Source organism: Myotis brandtii, unplaced genomic scaffold (genome assembly GCF_000412655.1).
Source record: "Myotis brandtii unplaced genomic scaffold, ASM41265v1 scaffold384, whole genome shotgun sequence".
Lineage (NCBI taxonomy): Eukaryota > Metazoa > Chordata > Mammalia > Chiroptera > Vespertilionidae > Myotis > Myotis brandtii.
In genome coordinates this window covers 1,111,989-1,130,093 of record NW_005364745.1, presented here as the reverse complement: position 1 = coordinate 1,130,093, position 18,105 = coordinate 1,111,989, and the positions used below count along the sequence as shown (strand labels likewise).

Genomic DNA, 18,105 nt, shown 5'->3' with positions numbered 1-18,105 from the left:
TCCCCCATGATGGATTCAGGAACCACTTCAATGACTTAGCCCTCCTTGCCAATCCCTGCTTAGAAATCCTTGTCTTTTGAAAGTGGGGGCACATGTACCTACAGCTGGGACCCTGTGCAGCCGGGAGGTCTCAGAACTGAAACTTTGAAGACTCATCTTTTCAGTTTTGCCAGTAAATTCCTCCAAGTTTCTGTCTGAAGAGCCCTGCTGTCCCCTGAGTCCCCTGTCCCCAGGAAGGCAGCCTGCCCCACACTGTCCGTTGGCCGGTGCAGAGCCCTAGTTCTATTGGTTAGTGCATCTGAATAAACTCCTCCCCTCTCCTCACAGGACACCCACACAGCTGACTCCCAAGGTCACGGCTCTTATCAGGGGTGGAGAGTCACCAAGTCCTAGGGATGTGGGCTCTTCTGAGAATAGCCCTTAGCCTAACCTTGGGTGTCAGGCTTCTTCCTGCAAAATGAACTGTTGGGGGATCTGGAGATGGTGATGAGGACACACACCTCTACATACACAATAACGATGATCACCCAATAACTGCTAGACTCCTCTTCCTCTTTAGAGTTTAGGAGCTAAAACTCCCCAGGCGTATGGCCAGGAATGAAGCACCTTCTTCCTAGAAATGTCAACGATTCTATCTCCAACCCAAGGAGGGCCTCCTTCCACTCCTGCTGGCTGACATCTGTGCTATACTCTTTGGTTAAACTTTGTGCTGCATGACCCAAAATTGGGGTAACAGGGGCCTGACAAGCCTCAGCCTTAGATCTATCTGACTGTACTTTGAACGTGTAGTTTGTCTTTACGACAAGCTAGGCAGTTACACTGTGTGCTCACCCCACTCTGCTCCCACTCTGTGAGCTGACCCACACTCACCTTCTTCCTTCCGTCCCTAGTGTCTCCTTCTCCACAGAGACAGACACGAGAAGGATGAGATGGCCCTGGATGTGGGTGTGGACATTGGAGTCAGGGGAGGGGATGTGGGTTAGGGTATCCCTTGATCTTTCTCTTTTTAAACTGAAGCATGGTTCTGGTCTTGGAGTTCCTGATAATCATTGCCCCCTTGGTGGATCCTAGTTCTGTGGATTAAGTAGGATAAGGTATATGAAAGAACTTTACAGATATGTAGTGGTTTTTTATTGAATTTATTGGGGTGACACTGGTTAAAATTATACAGGTTTCTGGTGTATAGTTGTACAATACATCATCTGTATATTGTATTGTGTGTTCACCACCCCAACAGCTATGTAATGTTTCATTACAATTGGTCTCCTGTGCGAAGTAAAATGTTATCATTTCAAAGTAATTGTGCACAGGGGAGGTGGCTGCCTCAGAGAAAACTCTCAATCATGAAATAGTCTTAAATAAATATAATTTAACGGCTTTTACATATATACAGTTACTCACATCAGGATAACAGAAATAGAATTTGTTAGATGGCCTAATCACGGACACTAAGAATGTACTGTAATTCGTATTTCAGTTGTGTTTTTTTCTCATGATCCCTTCCAATGTTTTAGAAACCCCTGTGGTTCCGGCACATTCACACTGCTTATTTGCTTTTCGTTTAGACTGTTATTTTGTTTCCCAAACCCATTTTCCAATATATAAAATCTAATTACTGAGGAACACTTATTTGGATCACAATAGATTCCGGATATCAGAGCTGCCGCTGTGAGAGTCTCCCGTGAGCCAGACACCACACTGAGCATCTTACCCGGCAAACCCCATACTAATCCTCACAAACAACCTTGTGCTGGCGGAATGGTGTCCCTTTCCATAGGTTTTTGCACATTGAGTTTTTGAAGGGTTGTGGATTTTGCCAAGAATAAAAATTACAAAGGCAGGATTTGAACTAGGGTTTGGCTGCCTGCAAAGCCACTTCCCTGAGTGAGATTCAAATTAAAGGTGGTTCTTATTCTTCTTATGCCAATAGCATGAGGATGGTAAGGTCAACAATTAAACAAAATGGACTGAGGAAGCTCTGGCAGCACAGGAAAAACCTATAAGATTTTTTTTTTCATTGAAAACTTGTGAGGTAGCCCTGGCTAGTGTGGCTCAGTTGGTTGGGCAATGTCCTGTGTACCAAAGGGTTGCAGGCTAGATCCCATGTAGGGGGCATGCAGGGGGCAGCCGATTGATGTTTCTCTCACATCAATGATTCTCTCTCTGTGTCAAATTAATTAAAAAATATTTTAAAAACATGTGAGGTATACTGTACATACGTACCAGCCTGAATTCACCCAGTATTCATCGGTATAGCCCCAGGATGTTGCAGCCAGCAGCTCTTCTGATTGGTTAGATCCAAGTCCAACCAGTGGTAAATCATTTGAACGTGGCCTTGAAGGAATTTGTTAGAACCGTATTTCTACCTGTTGGGCTTTCCCACTCACTCACTGCCCCTCTTCCTCCCCACCTCAGGGTCCTTCATACCTGGTTGATTTTTTGCTGTGATGCCCATTTTGCTCCCTAAACAGCGAACTTCAGTACAGAATTGAGGCAGAGTGCCCAATGGGAACCTTAGATCCCACCCTGGACGCAGCCAATCACTGGACTTCTCTTGCCTATTTTAGCCTATGCCCTCCTCCTTCCAAAGGAAAAATAACACTTCTGCTCTCTTACTAACAAGCATTGACTTCCCGGGACCTATTAATGCCAGACCCTATTAGCAGCTTAATTGCTCAATGGGGCCGCTGGTAGATCTCAGTTGCTTTTGTGTCGGTAGTTACCGAAAGCCAGGGCCAGCGTTTTCCTCCGTTAGCGCTCAGCCCAGTGAGGAGGGAGGAGGGTTTTGAAGGCTTCACTGGAGTGTTGCTAGGCATCCCTAGCATCCCCATCTTAGCTCCACAAAGTCACTGTACAACGGACGAAGATCCTAAGATGTTTTAGTGTCCGTGTTTTCAAATGAGAAATGGAGCATTTCACTGACCTTGACCGGTAATGATGCTACCTGTGTTTACGTCCATCCTTGTACTGGAGCCTGTCCTAGCATCCATTCTGTTAGGAAACACGATCCGGTCCCTCACCCTATCCTGCTCGATTTTTTCAGAAATACCAACAACATTATAATTTGCCTCAGTGTTTCCTGGCATTCTTTTATCCCCATGATTGATTTTATAGGTTGGCCGATCAGAACAGGGGGCCCTGTGGAACCTCACCGGCATGGGTCCACGCGTGGCTTGGTAGGACATGTGTTTGCCCCGCCAGGCAGTCACTTATTCTCTGGGAGCCAAGAAGGATGGAACTAGTAATAATAGAAAGGGCAGAAGTCAGGGCAGTCACTTATTCTCTGGGAGCCAAGAAGGATGGAACAAGTAATACAAATGTGAACTATAAATAATAGAAAGGGCAGAAGTCAGAAAGCGTTTTATTTTTACCAAAGACACGTGAAATGAAATGAAAAACAACTCACATGTGTGACCAGCTTTAGGATCATAACAACCTTCCCTGGAAGGTTATCTCATCCTGGCGCCCTAAACCACTTAAGTTCTTGTGTTCTGTGCTCACGATACAGTCAGAGAGAAGGGAAATCGGTGCCCTCAGGGCAGTGCCAGTAGAAGGTGTTCTTTTCTTCCTATCAAAAGTCACTTTTCTCTTCCCCACCTGGGGGCGTTTGCACCCTGTTTTCTCTGCTGGAACTCCCTCTCCCCAGATCCCCCCACGACCACCCCTCAGGCAGGCTTCCCTCTCACTGTTACCCCGGCCCCATTTCCTGCTTGATTTTCTCCGTAGCCCTTTCACTGCCTGAAACTATTTATTATCTGTATCGACCCTCCAGTATAAGCTCCAACTGGAGTTGGAATGCCTTGTTCAAGGTTGTGTTCCCAGCACCCTGAACAAAGCAGGAGCTCAATAAATATTGATTGAGTACGTGAATGGCTGAATATGACTTAACACAGGGACTCCTTTTGGGGGCTGGATAACTTTCTACTGCTACTGTCTGGGGAATTCAGAGGAGGTGGGAGGAGAAAGTTGGTCTAGAAACCTTTGGGTTGCCCCAAAGGCTAAGTTTATAAGCAAAGTCGAACTCCCAGAATTGTCAAGTGACACCAATAAAAACAAAGTAAATAAAGGAGGGAGGGAGGAAAGAAGGAAGGACAGGAGAAAGCAAATCCCTGGGGGCTAAGTTCAAGGCAATAAAGGTGGCAAAGAGGCGTTTGAGAGAAATCCCAGCGATCAAGAGTGTAATGAGGAAGAGAGACACTTTCTAACCAAGCCCTTGTTTTGCTCCTGTGCTATGTCTTGATCATTAAAATAAGCTTTATCATTTCTACACTAAATTTCTCCTCTAGTCCTAATAGGTCTGGTTATGGTCTCAGAGCCTCAGAGATCACATAGGGAGGTGGGAGAGATGCTTGGTTTGTTTGGCTTTTGCTGTATTCACCCCACAATCCAATTTCTTCAACAGTTTCAGAAACTCTTCTTCTACCGAGCTGAGACAAATCCAGCCTGGCTCAATCACATTTCTACACTAACCCTGACTCCACAATGTTCCCCCATATCCTCGCCCCCACCCTCACCCCACTTTTCTTCTCTCTGCCTTCCTTACTCAGACATCGCTCTTCAGCTGTTGCTGGTTGTATGTCTGTTTATATCCTTTGTCCCACAAGTGTCCATGTGTGAATCTGGCATTTACCCAGTTTTGCTCTGAGATTTGGGCCCTTGTTTGTAATTGCCTTAACATCTCCCCAGAGACCAGCTCCGTTTGCTAGGGTTCCTGGGTAGATGTTGTCACTAAAAGTAGCCACAAAGTAGATGTCCTCCCTCCTGGTGATGAGTGAGAGCTTCTGAATTGGCTGCTGCAGTGAGCAGAGGGGTAGGAAGTGGGGACAGAAGGTGGTGGCAGGCACTGGCGGGAGAGTGGGGGGGCGGTAGGAAGCAATCAGAGAGGGACTGGGTTTTAGTTGGTTGGTTAGTTTCAGAAGGCTGCACATTTGGCCAGACTGGTGTGACTCAGTGGTTGAGTGTCAACCTATGAACCAGGAGGTCATGGTTCGATTCCAGATCAGGGCACATGCCAGGGCCCAATCCCCAGTAGGGGGCGTGCAGGAGGCAGCTGATCGATGATTCTCTCTCATCATTGATGTTTCTATCTCTCTCTCCCTCCCTCTTCCTCTCTCTGAAATCAATAAAATCATATTTTTTTCTTAAAAAGAAAAAAGAAGGTTGCAGATTTAAAAGACATCAGAGAATCCAAACTGCAAGGCACAATAAAATTTTATAACTCATTATGCAAGCACATCCTGGATCAGCCAGAAAGGGGGAGAAAAACCCCAGAGTTAGTGCTGTACCCCTGTTTTTATGTGTGTGTTTGCTTTTTATTTTTAACCTCCCACTAAGAACCATTCACTTAGATGAGGGTCAGCACGTTTTTCTGAGGAGGGCGCGATAGTGACTCTGTTGGGATTTTCAGGCACCTCTGCATGGAAGCAGCCACAGACGATAAACAATGTGTGTGCCCATGTTCCAATAAAACTTTATCAGTGGACACTGAAATGTGTATTTCATATGGTTTTCATGTGTCACAAAAGATTTTATCTTTTAAAACCCTTTTTTCAGCCATTTAAGAATGTGAGAACCATATTTTTGACTCCTGCATTGTTAAATGATTAAAGAAGACAATCCTGTATAATAAAAGGCTAATATGCAAATAGACTGAACGCCAGAATGACCAGTCACTATGATGTGCACTGACCACCAGGGGGCAGACGCTCAACGCAGAAGCTGTCCCCTGATGGGCAGTGATCTCCCACAGGGGGAGCGCTGCTCAGCCAGAAGCCCTGAGCCAGGCTCACTACTGGCTAGCGCACCAGCAGTGGTGGCAAGAGCCTCTCCCACCTCCATAGCAGCACCAAGGATGTCCAACTGACGGCTTAGGCCCACTCCACATGGGAACCCCCCCTCCCCCCGCCCAGTGCAAGAATTTCGTGCACCCAGGCCTCTAGTTTAGGTGATAAAAGCCAAGTTTATCCCACACTGCCTGGAGTAGGCAGTCTCCATTCTCAAAGGTCCCTAGAACTGGAAGGAAGCTGGGCAGAAGCAGGACGCTTACAGGATAAAGAACAAGAGAGGGAGAAGCAGGAAGTGGCTAAGGAAGGGGGAAATCGTGCAGCGCTGAGCTGGCTTGGCGTTTGCGGATTGGCTGGCACACAGCTGGTGGCTCTGGTCCAGCGGAGCATCTGCAGGGACCCTGAGTGTGCGTTTGCTGGGGTGGCGCCCGGCAGGAGCGGCTGCATCTTGGGTCGTGACCTTTCAACAGTACAAAGCAGGTGGCAGTCAGATTTGACCTCTGGGGTGTAGTTAGCTGAACTCAGGAGGGTCTCCAGGAAATGTGGGAACTCCTCTTATGGGCAGCAATTTTGCCAAACTTGGAAGGAATCAGTTCGTGCATATGAATGAAATTGTCGCCTTGAAAGGTATCCCTGCAATTCACACGCATGTTCTCACACAAGTATCAGACCTGGAGAGCCTGCGAGCCGAGGGTTTTCAGGCAGGTCTGTGCTGCTCTTGCAGCCGGGAGAGGAGCGGAGGGAGGGCTTGCTTCCTCGGCATTGCTCCGGGAGCTTGGAATAAGTAGGCCCATAAATCGGCGAGCTCATGGATTTGTAAATCTTTGGAAGGTGAGACGAACGAGGAGACGGAGGAAGAACAAGTCGTTTGTTTTACTCAGCGCCTCGGCAGTCTGCATTCTAAGTGTGCAGCTCGACGCAGACATAACTTTTGGTCTGACTTTGCATCCGGGCGCCCTCACAGCCCTCGATTCTGCACGTGCTGCAGCCTCCACGCGTGTAAATCTGGGTGACAGCCTGTTCCCACACTTTATTGGATCTGAAGGAAATGATTCACTTTGCTGTTTAAACGCCTGCTACCTGTTTCTTGCTCCTCTGAGGCCTTCTACGCCTTCCATCACCAGGCAGTTACTTAGAATCAGTACGCAGAGATGTTACCCCCTCTGGCTAGTTAGGGGAGAGAGACTAAGGCGAATGGGAAGCAAATATAATTTCCCAAACAAAAGGCACTCGAGGTGCTCCGGGTCAGCCGCAGCCCCTGTCAGTCAATCCGCCGCAGCCAGCAGCCGCCGGGTGGGCCGCATGCTTACACCTCTCTGTCTCAATGGATTTGTACACATTAATACGTTGACGTGAGTTAACACAAGCGTTAACGATTTTTCCTTTGTTTCCGTCCATTTTCTTGTTACCCATTTTGTTCTCGTTCTCTTGGACTCCTCATTCCATGGTTAATCTTTACTGCCCTTCCCGTGGGGGCACTTCTTGCTTTTCCACAATCCTCCATTCAGATGTTGTCTTAGCATCTCAGCTCCTGGATCACTTAGGTTCTCAGATGGGCCACAGTCCTGGGTTAGCTCAGAGAAGTTATAGGGAATCAGCCCAACACAGCGAGAGACGTGCGGGGTGGGGGTGGGGCGCACAGTGACAGACATATGGGAGGACACAGTGAGAGACGCGCAGGAGGGACACAGGCCTGCTGGCCACGTCGGCTGGATCTCATCCAATTATGCAGCCAAACGTGGAACAAATAGGTACAAACATGTGCAAGTCAGAGACAACCCTGGGAGAAGAGACGGCTTTCCTAATGATCTCAGGTGTCACCAGGCTCCTGGCAGGAAACAGAGGCACGCGCAGTTGGGTCATTTAAAATGAGTTTAGCGAAGGGACTATTTGCACAAGTTCTGACAGACGCCAGGAAGTCAAGAGGAAGCAATTACCAGCTTCTGGAGACAGACAGGGAGGGCCATCGGGCAAGGGCTGTGACCTTCGGACACGTGTCCCCTGACAACCTCTTAGGGTGGAGGTTGCTCTGATTCATTTTCCTCCCTCCTCCACCCTCCTGCAGGGGCTTCCCGACGGGCAGAGCACAGTGGGAGCCAGATAGGTCAGCCTCCCGGGTCCCAGGACTGAGTGGAGAAGGGCAGGGTGGCTCTGGGGGCATCGGCAATAGTATCCTCTCTTACAATTCATAACAGTAGCAACATTACAGTTATGAAGTAGCAACGAAAATAATTTTATGGTTGGGTCACAACATGAGGAACTGTATTTAAAGGGCCAGAAGGTTGAGAACCACTGTCTAAGGCAGTGATGGCGAACCTATGACACGTGTGTCAGAGGTGACACGTGAACTCATTTTTTTGGTTGATTTTTCTTTGTTAAATGGCATTTAAATATATAAAATAAATATCAAAAATATAAATCTTTGTTTTACTATGGTTGCAAATACCAAAAAATTTCTATATGTGACGCGGCACCAGAGTTAAGTTAGGGTTTTTCAAAATGTTGACACGCCGAGATCAGAAGGTTCGCCATCACTGACATAGGCCATCATCAGATCTCACAGTGGAAGGCTGTTGGTTGAGGGTTTGTGACCTCAGAGCTGGGAAGGACGGCCTCAGTCAGCCCGGGAGGAAGCAGGCCCGGGTGACCTGGCAGCCTTCTCAAGGTCACCCCGGGGCAGGTCCTGGGCAGAGCCCAGGCTGCCATTCCCTTGTGAGGGGGATTCCCACTTTCGAAAGAATCAGTCCCCCACGTTAGTTTCCACCGTATCCATCGATTCTTCCAAACTAATATTTAGTGCCTACTGTGTGCCACGCACTGTTTCAGATGCTGAGAATTCAGCCGTGAGCAAGACCGACAAAAGGAACGCCTGACCCCACAGAGCTCACGTTCTAGTCAGGTGGACAGACAAGAACAAATAAATCTAAACATGTAGATAGCATGGCAGAGGGAGAGAACAAAACAGGGAAGGTGACGGGCAGTCAGAGAAAGATAATAAATCTAAACATGTAGATAGCATGGCAGAGGGAGAAAACAAAACAGGGAAGGTGACGGGCAGTCAGAGAAAGCCTCCTGAGAAGGTGACATTTGAGCCAGAAGAACGGGGTGACCTCTCTGGATAGATCCTGGATCAATTATCTACCTACCGATCTAGCCAGCCAGCCAGCCAGCCAGCCAGCTCTTTGTGGGAGGAGCATTGCAGGGGGTGACCTCTCTGGATAGATCCTGGATCAATTATCTTCCTACCTATCGAGCCAGCCAGCCAGCCGTTTGTGGGAGGAGCATTGCAGGCAGATGCCGAGGTCCTGACGCAGGCGCATCCCAGAGCGTTCCTTGTTCAGGGAGGAAAGGGAGGTCTGTGTGGCCGGATTGGTAAGTCCTCTGAGGGAGAAGAGTGGGAGGAGATGAGGTCACAGTTGGTGGTGGCTGGTTAGGACCTAGGAGGCCACATGAGGCCACTGGACTTTGCTGTCACTCAAAGAGAGATGGGAAGACTGCAGTTGGGTGGAGGGTGGAGGGAGGCACTTGATCAGGTTTCAGCAAATTCCCTCTCACTGGTTTGTGAAGACAGGACGCTAGAGGGGCAGGGGCAGGAGCAGGCAGGCCAATGAAGGAAGCCGTCCTAATAATCCCAAAGCAGAAATCGCTTTTTTGTGGTCTCTAAATAGAAAACGTAATCCATACTTATTATTAGAAAAAAAAGTACAAACAACATACAAAAGTGCAAAAACATAAAAACTATGTCTGATCTCAGTATCCCGGCATAACCGCTACTCACAATTTGATATATAATCTTCCAGAATCGTTCTTAATCTAATGATAAGGTCATAGTACATGTGTACTTTTTTGTATAACAAAATGCTATCTACATCTCTGAATATAAGTAAATATAGGCCTAACACATTAATTTTAATAACCATGGTGCATTCCATTATAAAGCTCTACCCCATTTATTTACTAATTCTTTATCGATGGGCATTTAGCTCGTTTCACTATTGCACGCAGAGCGGGGCCACTCGGCAGTGTCCTGGTTTGTCCTTTGGCTTGTCCAGGTTCTTATTCCCCCTTTCGCTATCTCCACGGAGCACAGCGGGTCAGGATGGTACCGCTCTCTGCTTTTATTGATGGAGAGACTAGTGTGCACAGCCATTGGCAATGTGGATGGCATTTGACACCACGTCTCTTACCTGCTAGCCTAACCTTTAGTATTTTGATAAGTACTATCCATAGTTAAGCACACGTTTGAGAGTTGTTTTTCCAGAAGAAAAAAACCATCTGCTATGAGGACAAAACTACCCATTGTTTAAGCTCGGGTCTCCTATTGGACGTTTTGGTGGTTCCAGCTGCTCGTTCCCACCTGTGTGGAGAGCAAAGACCTGTGACGGAACAAGATGGGTTGCCATCTAACTCTAACCCTAGTGTCCACCACGTTTACAGATGTGAATGCATGCCCATCCTGGCCCAGTGGAAAGTTCCCCCCAGCAGTCGTCTGGATCACACAGTCACAAGGGATTCCAGAGCCCAACGGATTCTGAGGATCAGCTACATAAGGAAACCTCTGGAGCAGTGGTCACCAACCAGTGGTCCATTAGGGAATGACCCACAAATGCTCCTCAGGAGCAGCAGGCAGAGGCACCCCCAGATGGCGGCAGTTCCCAAATAGCCCAGCAGGTGGCGATAGGGCACAGACTCTCAGAGCCCTGGGAGCCCTTTAGAATTAGTTTGGAGCCACTTGAAATGGTTCAGATGCCTTTAGACAAACAAACACAGGTTTTGTAGGATAAAAGCCATCCTTAATTTATGAATAGAAATTTGCATTTTGTGCATTAGTTTTTCTTATAGCGCAGTACCCTTGAACTTGTTTTGCATTCAGTCCGTGGTTTGACTGTTCTGGTTCTAAATAAATGCCTCCCTTTTAACGTTCTCTTTTCCTAATTAACAAAGTGCCAAGTCGAAAGAGATAAGTTATGCCCTTTAATTATAATAGCCCCAGGCTACGGGGAGAATTCTTATCGCTGGCTTGGGCTGCACGTTCTGTCTTCACTAAGAAATAGTGTGAGTAAAAGCTTCATGTCAGTGCTGGGTCTGAGATCTGAGGCGGCGGGCCTGGCAGGACCCAGCAGCCGCAAGCTGGGTCCCTGGCGTCTCCCGGTCATGCTGCGTCTGGTCCTCCCTGGGCACATTTCCTTCTGATCAAAACTGGAAAATGACAGTTAGCCTGGGTTAGTGTGAGAGATGCGGAGTTTGAGGTGCTGCGAAGAGTACTTGAGGACGGCACCGGGAGTCCAGAATTCCAGATCAGCTCTGCCACCAATGAGCTGCCTCCCTGGGCCAGTCCCATGGACTCCCTGAGCATCAGTTTCCTCCTCTGTAAAATGGACTAGTGGTGGCTGATCGCTAAGGTCTGGCTACAAAAGTCAAAATGTCTTGGACTCTGAGTCTTGGTAATTCCATATTTCTTTCCCCACTCTTATCTCACAGTCTCTCTGTCCCCAAATGGAAAAGGAACTTCTGGTTTCTAGGATATATGTTCTATACAGTGCCGAAACAGAGCAGTTTCTATCCACTGAGTCATAGGTGCCTTATTTTACCTGTCAACATGAGCAGAATCGAGCCATTTCCATTCTCATCATGGTGCCATTTGGTACCTGCAGCCACACGTCAAGGTCCTTTTCTCCAAGGACTTTCCTTCAAGATGGACTTGCTAGGATGGGTTAGGGGGCAGGAGCCACTTCTCCTTCTGTGGCCTCAGTTCACACTGAAATGAGAAGTTGTAACTGGGAGGTATCTAATGTCTCTTTCAATACTAAGCTTCTAGACTGAGTAGGGGGAAGGGATGGGAATGGTGGCAGTTTTGAGGGAATGTCTTTGGATTTGGGGGCAAAGTCTCACCATGGAAGGCTTCCTCTCCACGCATGTCCCACTGGGCCAGGACGGACAGACAGGGTCCACCGTGGTGTGGAGCATCGCAGGAGTGTCTCCTGTGCCGGGTGGAGACCTTGGTCATTGGTAACTACGTGACGTGTTAGTTAAGTGGAGGATGGGAAGGAATAACAACAGTCTGAAGTATGGGTCTGCCCTCAAGGGGTTCACAGCCAAGTTGGGAAACACCAGGGAAATATTCTGAAGCAGGGAGTTCAGAAGGTGTAACTATCTTAATCGTCTATTGATTTCATCAAGCTATGGGAGCTGAGTGCGAGCTTACGCTCAGGGGCAAATGTCCGTGTGTGGCCAGCCCCACCCAGGAGGAGGAGGAGGAGTGTCCTACAGGTCTCAGCAGCTCCATCTTTTGTGGAGTCACCATTTCTTCTCCAAAAGAGTCTGATGTTTTCTTCTTAAACCATCACTTGCTTTGGATCTTTGGATGATGCCCTGTGTCTCCACAGAATGTGTGTAGCTGGAGGAATGGGAGGCTATGCAGAAGGAGGTAGAAGAGGGAACAGGAGGGCAATGTGGAGAAGAGCACTGAGCAAAGTCTTTATTCAGGAGTCAACTGGTAGACCAGCTTGTGTGCTAAGACTTTTGAAGATGGGGGGGAAAGCTGAAGACACAATTTGCAATCAAAGAGATTCCAAGGATAAATTCTAGCTTTGCCATCTACCATCTCTATGCCTCTAAGCAAGTTCTTTCATCTTTCTGAGTTTAAATCCCCACTTGGTAAAATGGGAGTAATAACACCAATTTCAGAGGATTTCATGAGGAGTAACAGAAACAATGTCTGAAAAACAATTGGCATCGTAAAATACACACACACATACACACATACGTATGTATGTATTTCAGAGAGGAAGGGAAAGGGAGAGAGAGATAGAAACATCAATAATGAGAGAGAATCACTGATTGGCTGCCTCCCGCATGCCCCACACTGGGGATCGAGCCTGCAACTTTGGTCAGGGACTTTTTAAGAAAAACGTATATAAAACATATAAACATAATATGAACACTCACATGTACCCAACACCTGTCTTAATGAATAGAATAGTGGAGAGCATTCTTGAAGGCCCTGGAATGCCTCCTGCACGTCCTTCTCCTAACCTTCCACAGGTATTTTTTGTCACTGTCTTAATCATTTAAACTACATATCTATGTATTCTTACATAATATATTAAGGCCTGCTTGCTGTTGACTTTTATATAAATAGCATTACACTGGATGTGTTTTGCGGGTTTTTTGGGGGGGTTTTTTTGCAACTTGCATTTTTAACATGAAAAAGATGTGAGATGAAGCCACGCTGATGCATTATTAAGTGCCCATTCATTCATTTCCCCTGCTACATAGTATTCCGCTCCGTAGATACACCATAATTCGTTTATCCATTCTCTCTTGAGAGATTACACATAAGAAATTTGAGATCTTGTTTTTTTCTGTTACAAATTCTAATGCTATGAACATGTTTTGCACGTCTCCCGGTACACGTGTTTCCAGGTTTTGTACGTTAGGGTAAGATTGCTGGGCCCAAAGGAATCAATGTTTTCTACTCTATAAAACATTGCCAAGTGTTTTGCAGAGTGGCTGTACACGTCTAATGTCAGTGACTACGAGTGCCCACTGATCCCATCCTTGGTGATGTTTTTGTTGCTCAGCTTTTACCTGTTTGCCAGTCTTGTCGGTATAACATGGCAGCTCTTTCGGGGTCTGATTGGCACTGTCTTGATTACTTATGAGATGAACCCTGTTTTGTACTTTTTGGTCATGATCCTTCGTCTTCAGTGTTGACTTTTTTGAGTGCCCACCACATCCCAGTGTCTTGGGCATGGCTGTGTGTGACTGGATTAGGGTGGACGAGGGGTGGAGGGCGTGTTGACGGCAGTGTGCTTCTTTTCTCTGCGAAGGCCCCGAGGAGGAGGGAAGTGGCCTCTACGGACCCCATTATCTAACGAACACGGGAGTCAGCGAGGATGACGAGGGATTCGAAGACGACTTAGATTTGGATATTTCCTTCGAGGAGGTAACAAAAATAGCTACTGTTAAAACACAGGTGTTTTTGTTTTCTTGCTGAACAAGGTAATTTGGCCAATGGGCTGTGAGCATTTTATGTAAAACTGACTTAAATGGGCTCCTTTGCCTAGAACACATCTATTCCCTCTGACGATTAGGCTCCCGGTGATCATAAATGAGTAATAACGAAATACCAACCGTGCTGATGTTCTGTGGGCAGCCCTGCCTGCTGACTTCCAATCTGGCCAAAACATACTGAGATTTCCCACCGAGTAAAATTTTACACAGTTAGGTATTATAAGGAAATGAGCAGGTCCTTGACAATTCCATCTTCGTGATAATAAGAATAATAAACAACCATATATCAGCTTTACTGCTGATTTTCTGACTAATACAAAGCAAGGTACCAAAAGTCCTTGAGCCTCAAGTTCTTTAGCCGTAAACTGGGGTCAGGACTGTCTGCCCGCCTACATCCCGGGATATCAAAAGTGACCGCGTTTTCAAGGATTAGGCATCCACCATAATAAGACCGTCTAATTCCTGGTGCTCTGTCTCCATCCTTTCCTGGCTGTAGGTTAAACCACTTCCTGCTACCAAAGAAGGGAATAAAGTGTTGGTGGAATCCAAGTTTGTGCCAAGATCAAACCCAAAGACCGTTGCGAGGCTTGTCCCCCCGACTCCAGCCTCTCTCCCTCTGGCTCCGGTGGCTCCCCAGCCCACTCTGCTGAAGAGACAAGGGAAGAATGGTGTGCCTGCGATGCCCAGGCTCTTTGACAAGCCGTGCGATGAAACTCTCTGCCCCGGTGACAGCTTTTGTGCCAATGACTACACCTGGGGGCGCTCACGGTGCCACTGCAACCTGGGCAAAGGTGGTGAGAGCTGCTCCGAAGGTAGGCCTTCCATGGGGCAAGGGCACAGGGGTGGGTTGGCCCCACTGGACACCAGAGGGCAGGTTTGCTGACCACCTGTGGTTTCTTCTAACCCTTTGTCCAAGATAAGCCTCTTCTTTTTTTAAAATATGTTTTCATTGATTTCAGAGAGGAAGGGAGAGGGAGAGAGAGATAGAAACATTAATGATGAGATAGAATCATTGATTGGCTGCCTCTTGCATGCCCCACACTGGGGATCGGGCCTGCAACCCAGGCATGTGCCCTGACCGGGAATCAAACCGTGACCTCCTGGTTCATAGGTCAATGCACAACCACTGAGCCATGCCGGTTGGGCATAAGATAAGCCCCTTCGTCCCTGCATAAGTGATTACATAAGCTACCCAGGGCAAACATGAGGCCACTTCCACTGCGTCTAGTTAGAGAGCAGCCCTACTTCTAAGTGTGCCAACCGGGTAATACCTTTGGTGCAATGAATAAGTCATCCCGGTGGCACCGCGGGGGAGTGGGCTTTCCTTTCATCACAGCTCCACTGAAGAAAGTGCCGCCAGGACATGTGCAGAAATTGGGAAAGGGCTTAATGGAGCCCACGTGCAGCACACAGACGCACCGCTGCAAAGCAGGCGTCGAGATCCGGCAGCCACCGTTCCTGTGTAGGGAAGCGGGTGACAGTCTCCAAAGGCCCAGGTTCTCTCTGAGAACTCCAGGAGCTCAGAGTCCCCAACAACGAGGAGTCCGAGGAGTCTGGGTGTGACAAGTAGAGAAAAGAGTAGAGTGAGCGAGGCTGAGCCAATGAGCGGTTTCACTCAGGGACCCCCATGCAGCGGCGCACGTTGATTTTTGCATTTGAAGAAGAAGCAGGGAAACGGCCTGTTTCCGTCTTGTCTTTTCCTCTTTTCAGATGTTGCTATACAGTACCCTCAGTTCTTTGGCCACTCCTATGTAACCTTTGACCCTCTGAAGAACTCCCATCAGGCATTTCAAATCACTCTGGAATTCAGGGTAAGAGGGATTCCTTGTTTGATGAGTGTCCATTGGACGTCCTATCACAGGAGGGAGGAGGAGAGGGGGGAGGGCCTGGGAGGTAAGTAGCAAAGGTCAATATGATACAGAGCCTGTCCTGAAACCCGTTCCCAGGGTAGCAGGGATGACGGGCTCATCCACACATTCAAGGGCACCAGTGAGGGGGTGGGTGCCGTGTGCTATTGAACTGTGCAGGCGGCTGGCCTGAGGGTGCCCAGAGAGAAGGTTTGGGTCCCAGCCATGTTGCTCATAACAGGGGCTCCTCCCTGGCCAGGACGTCAGAAGGCATAAGGCATTCTCATTCCAAAACCGCTTTTAAAGGGAGCCCAGATGTCTGCCCTCGTTGCTGCGGCTGTAGCGGAACAGATAAAAGCTGAAATGTGTCTCCCTGGCATAGAGTGAGGCCAGTAGATGCCCTCCGCTCTGAACAACTGCAGATAGAATCCAGTCTCAACTTCAGCTTAAAGTGGTTCTATGTATCTCAGGAGAGTGAGGCCAGTAGATGCCCTCCGCTCTGAACAACTACAGATAGAATCCAGTCGCGACTGCAGCTTAAAGTGGTTCTTCTGTGTATCTCAGATGACACGAAAATGTCTGGAGATCTGGAAACGAGTCCCCTTTGAGGTCATGGTCACAATGTGTTGTTGTTGTTTTAAATTGACTTTAAAAAGAGAGGAAGGGAGAGGGGGAGAGAGAACCATCGATTTGTTGTTCCACTCATTCATGCACCCACTGGTTGATTCCTGTGTGTGCCTGACCGGGGATCAGACCTGCAACCCTTATGCATCAGGACGATGCTCCAACCAACTGAGCTACCCGGCCAGGGCACGGTCACTATGCTGAGCGTCCAGAAGATGATGGGTCGCACTCCAGGAGAGCCTGCATGGGTGGAAAGCAAACCAGCCTGTCAGATGGGCTGTTTTCACTGTCCTGTCCTCCTGAGAGAAGGGGAGGAGCAAATTTGCACGCTTCTCAGAGGGAGGGAAGTAAAAACCAAAATAAAGGAAAACCACAGGCTGCTGCTGGCGAGAAGAGCATTGATGAGACAAGAGCAGCCTGTCCGTGGCCCTGGTCTCTGCCGAGGTTTCCCTGAGGCTCTGCTGGTGGGTCCAGGGAACAAGCAAAGAGCAGGTCGAACACGAGGCGGCCTCCCCTTTGTCGCTTCCTTGACATTCCTCACACAGTTCGTACCACTGCTGTCGGGGTGCTGGGACCAGGTACCTGGGGATTCCCTGGACTCCACCTGCTTGTCCCTTTGGTAGGCCCGCAGAGGAGCACGCTCAGGGTTCATGCTCATGAGTGTTTCCAGGTGGCGTCTTATGGACCGGGCGGTGCTCATGGTCCCCGTGGCTTTTGTTCGTCCGACAGGCAGAGGCGGAGGACGGCTTACTGCTCTACTGTGGGGAGAGCGAACACGAGCGGGGCGACTTCATGTCCCTAGCCATCATCCGACGCTCACTCCAATTCAGGTAACTCCACCGAAAGCCCACAGATGTTTTAATACCACCTTATGTTATATTTCCATTTTTACAGTGTGAAAAAAGTAAATGCAGAATGGGTTTTTTTTCATGATTTTATTAATTTCAGAGAGAAAGGGAGAGGGAGAGAAAGATAGAAACATCAATGATGAGAGAGAATCATTGATCAGCTGGCTCCGCATGCCCTACACTGGGGGTTGAGCCCACAACGCAGGCATGTGCCCTGACCTGGAATCGAATCATGACCTCCTGGTTCATAGGTCGATACTCAACCGCTGAGCCATGCAGGCTGGGCCAGAATGGGTTTTTGTAGACAGGGAACAGTGTGCATAAGGTGAACGTGGGCCAGTTTAGTAAATACTGCAGCATCAGGGCCACAGGTGACCTTTGCAGAATCAGGTACCTGACAACCATTCATTCATTCAACAGCAAGTGTTTCTTGAGCACCCACATGTGGGCAGAGTGAAGAGAACCAGACCGACTAGACTGACGTCGTCCCAGAGAACAGGCCCTAGCTCTTCCGTGCACACATTTAAGCTGACCCTGGTGCTTATAAACCTAATTCTGAGCGCACTGGCTCCCAGAGAGGCCGTCAGCCTGAGATGATGTCCGTGGGATCTGAACACACAATGAGCTGATTGATCAAAGGATCTTTCCTTTTCCTCCTCCGCAGGTTTAACTGTGGAACTGGGGTTGCCATCATCGTAAGTGAGACCAAAATCAAACTAGGGGCCTGGCACACGGTCATGCTCTACAGAGATGGGCTGGACGGGCTGCTGCAGCTAAACAACAACACGCCGGTGACGGGCCAGTCCCAGGTGAGTCCCCGCACGCCCTGCCCACCCACCTGGCACCCACCAGAGGCATCTTGAGGGCCCACCACAGAGCGGAAGCACACTTGGCAGGACTCGGGCTCCTGTGGGATCTCGCCACCCCAGGGGCGCTGTCAGGGCACACATCCATCCCCCGTCCACCCAGGAGAGCGGAATCTGCAAG

The 18,105-nt window shown here is 48.5% G+C and overlaps 1 protein-coding gene across 1 annotated transcript in view; it reads left to right on the top strand.

The window, feature by feature from the left end:
- Window positions 1-18,105, top strand: part of EGFLAM (EGF-like, fibronectin type III and laminin G domains) — a 144,457-nt gene that overhangs the window by 76,387 nt on the left and 49,965 nt on the right. Inside the window, exons 8-12 of the mRNA XM_005872576.2 lie at window positions 13,616-13,731; window positions 14,296-14,611; window positions 15,510-15,610; window positions 17,000-17,100; window positions 17,783-17,927. Coding sequence (XP_005872638.1) covers window positions 13,616-13,731; window positions 14,296-14,611; window positions 15,510-15,610; window positions 17,000-17,100; window positions 17,783-17,927 — 779 coding nt within the window. The remainder of the gene's footprint in view (window positions 1-13,615; window positions 13,732-14,295; window positions 14,612-15,509; window positions 15,611-16,999; window positions 17,101-17,782; window positions 17,928-18,105) is intronic.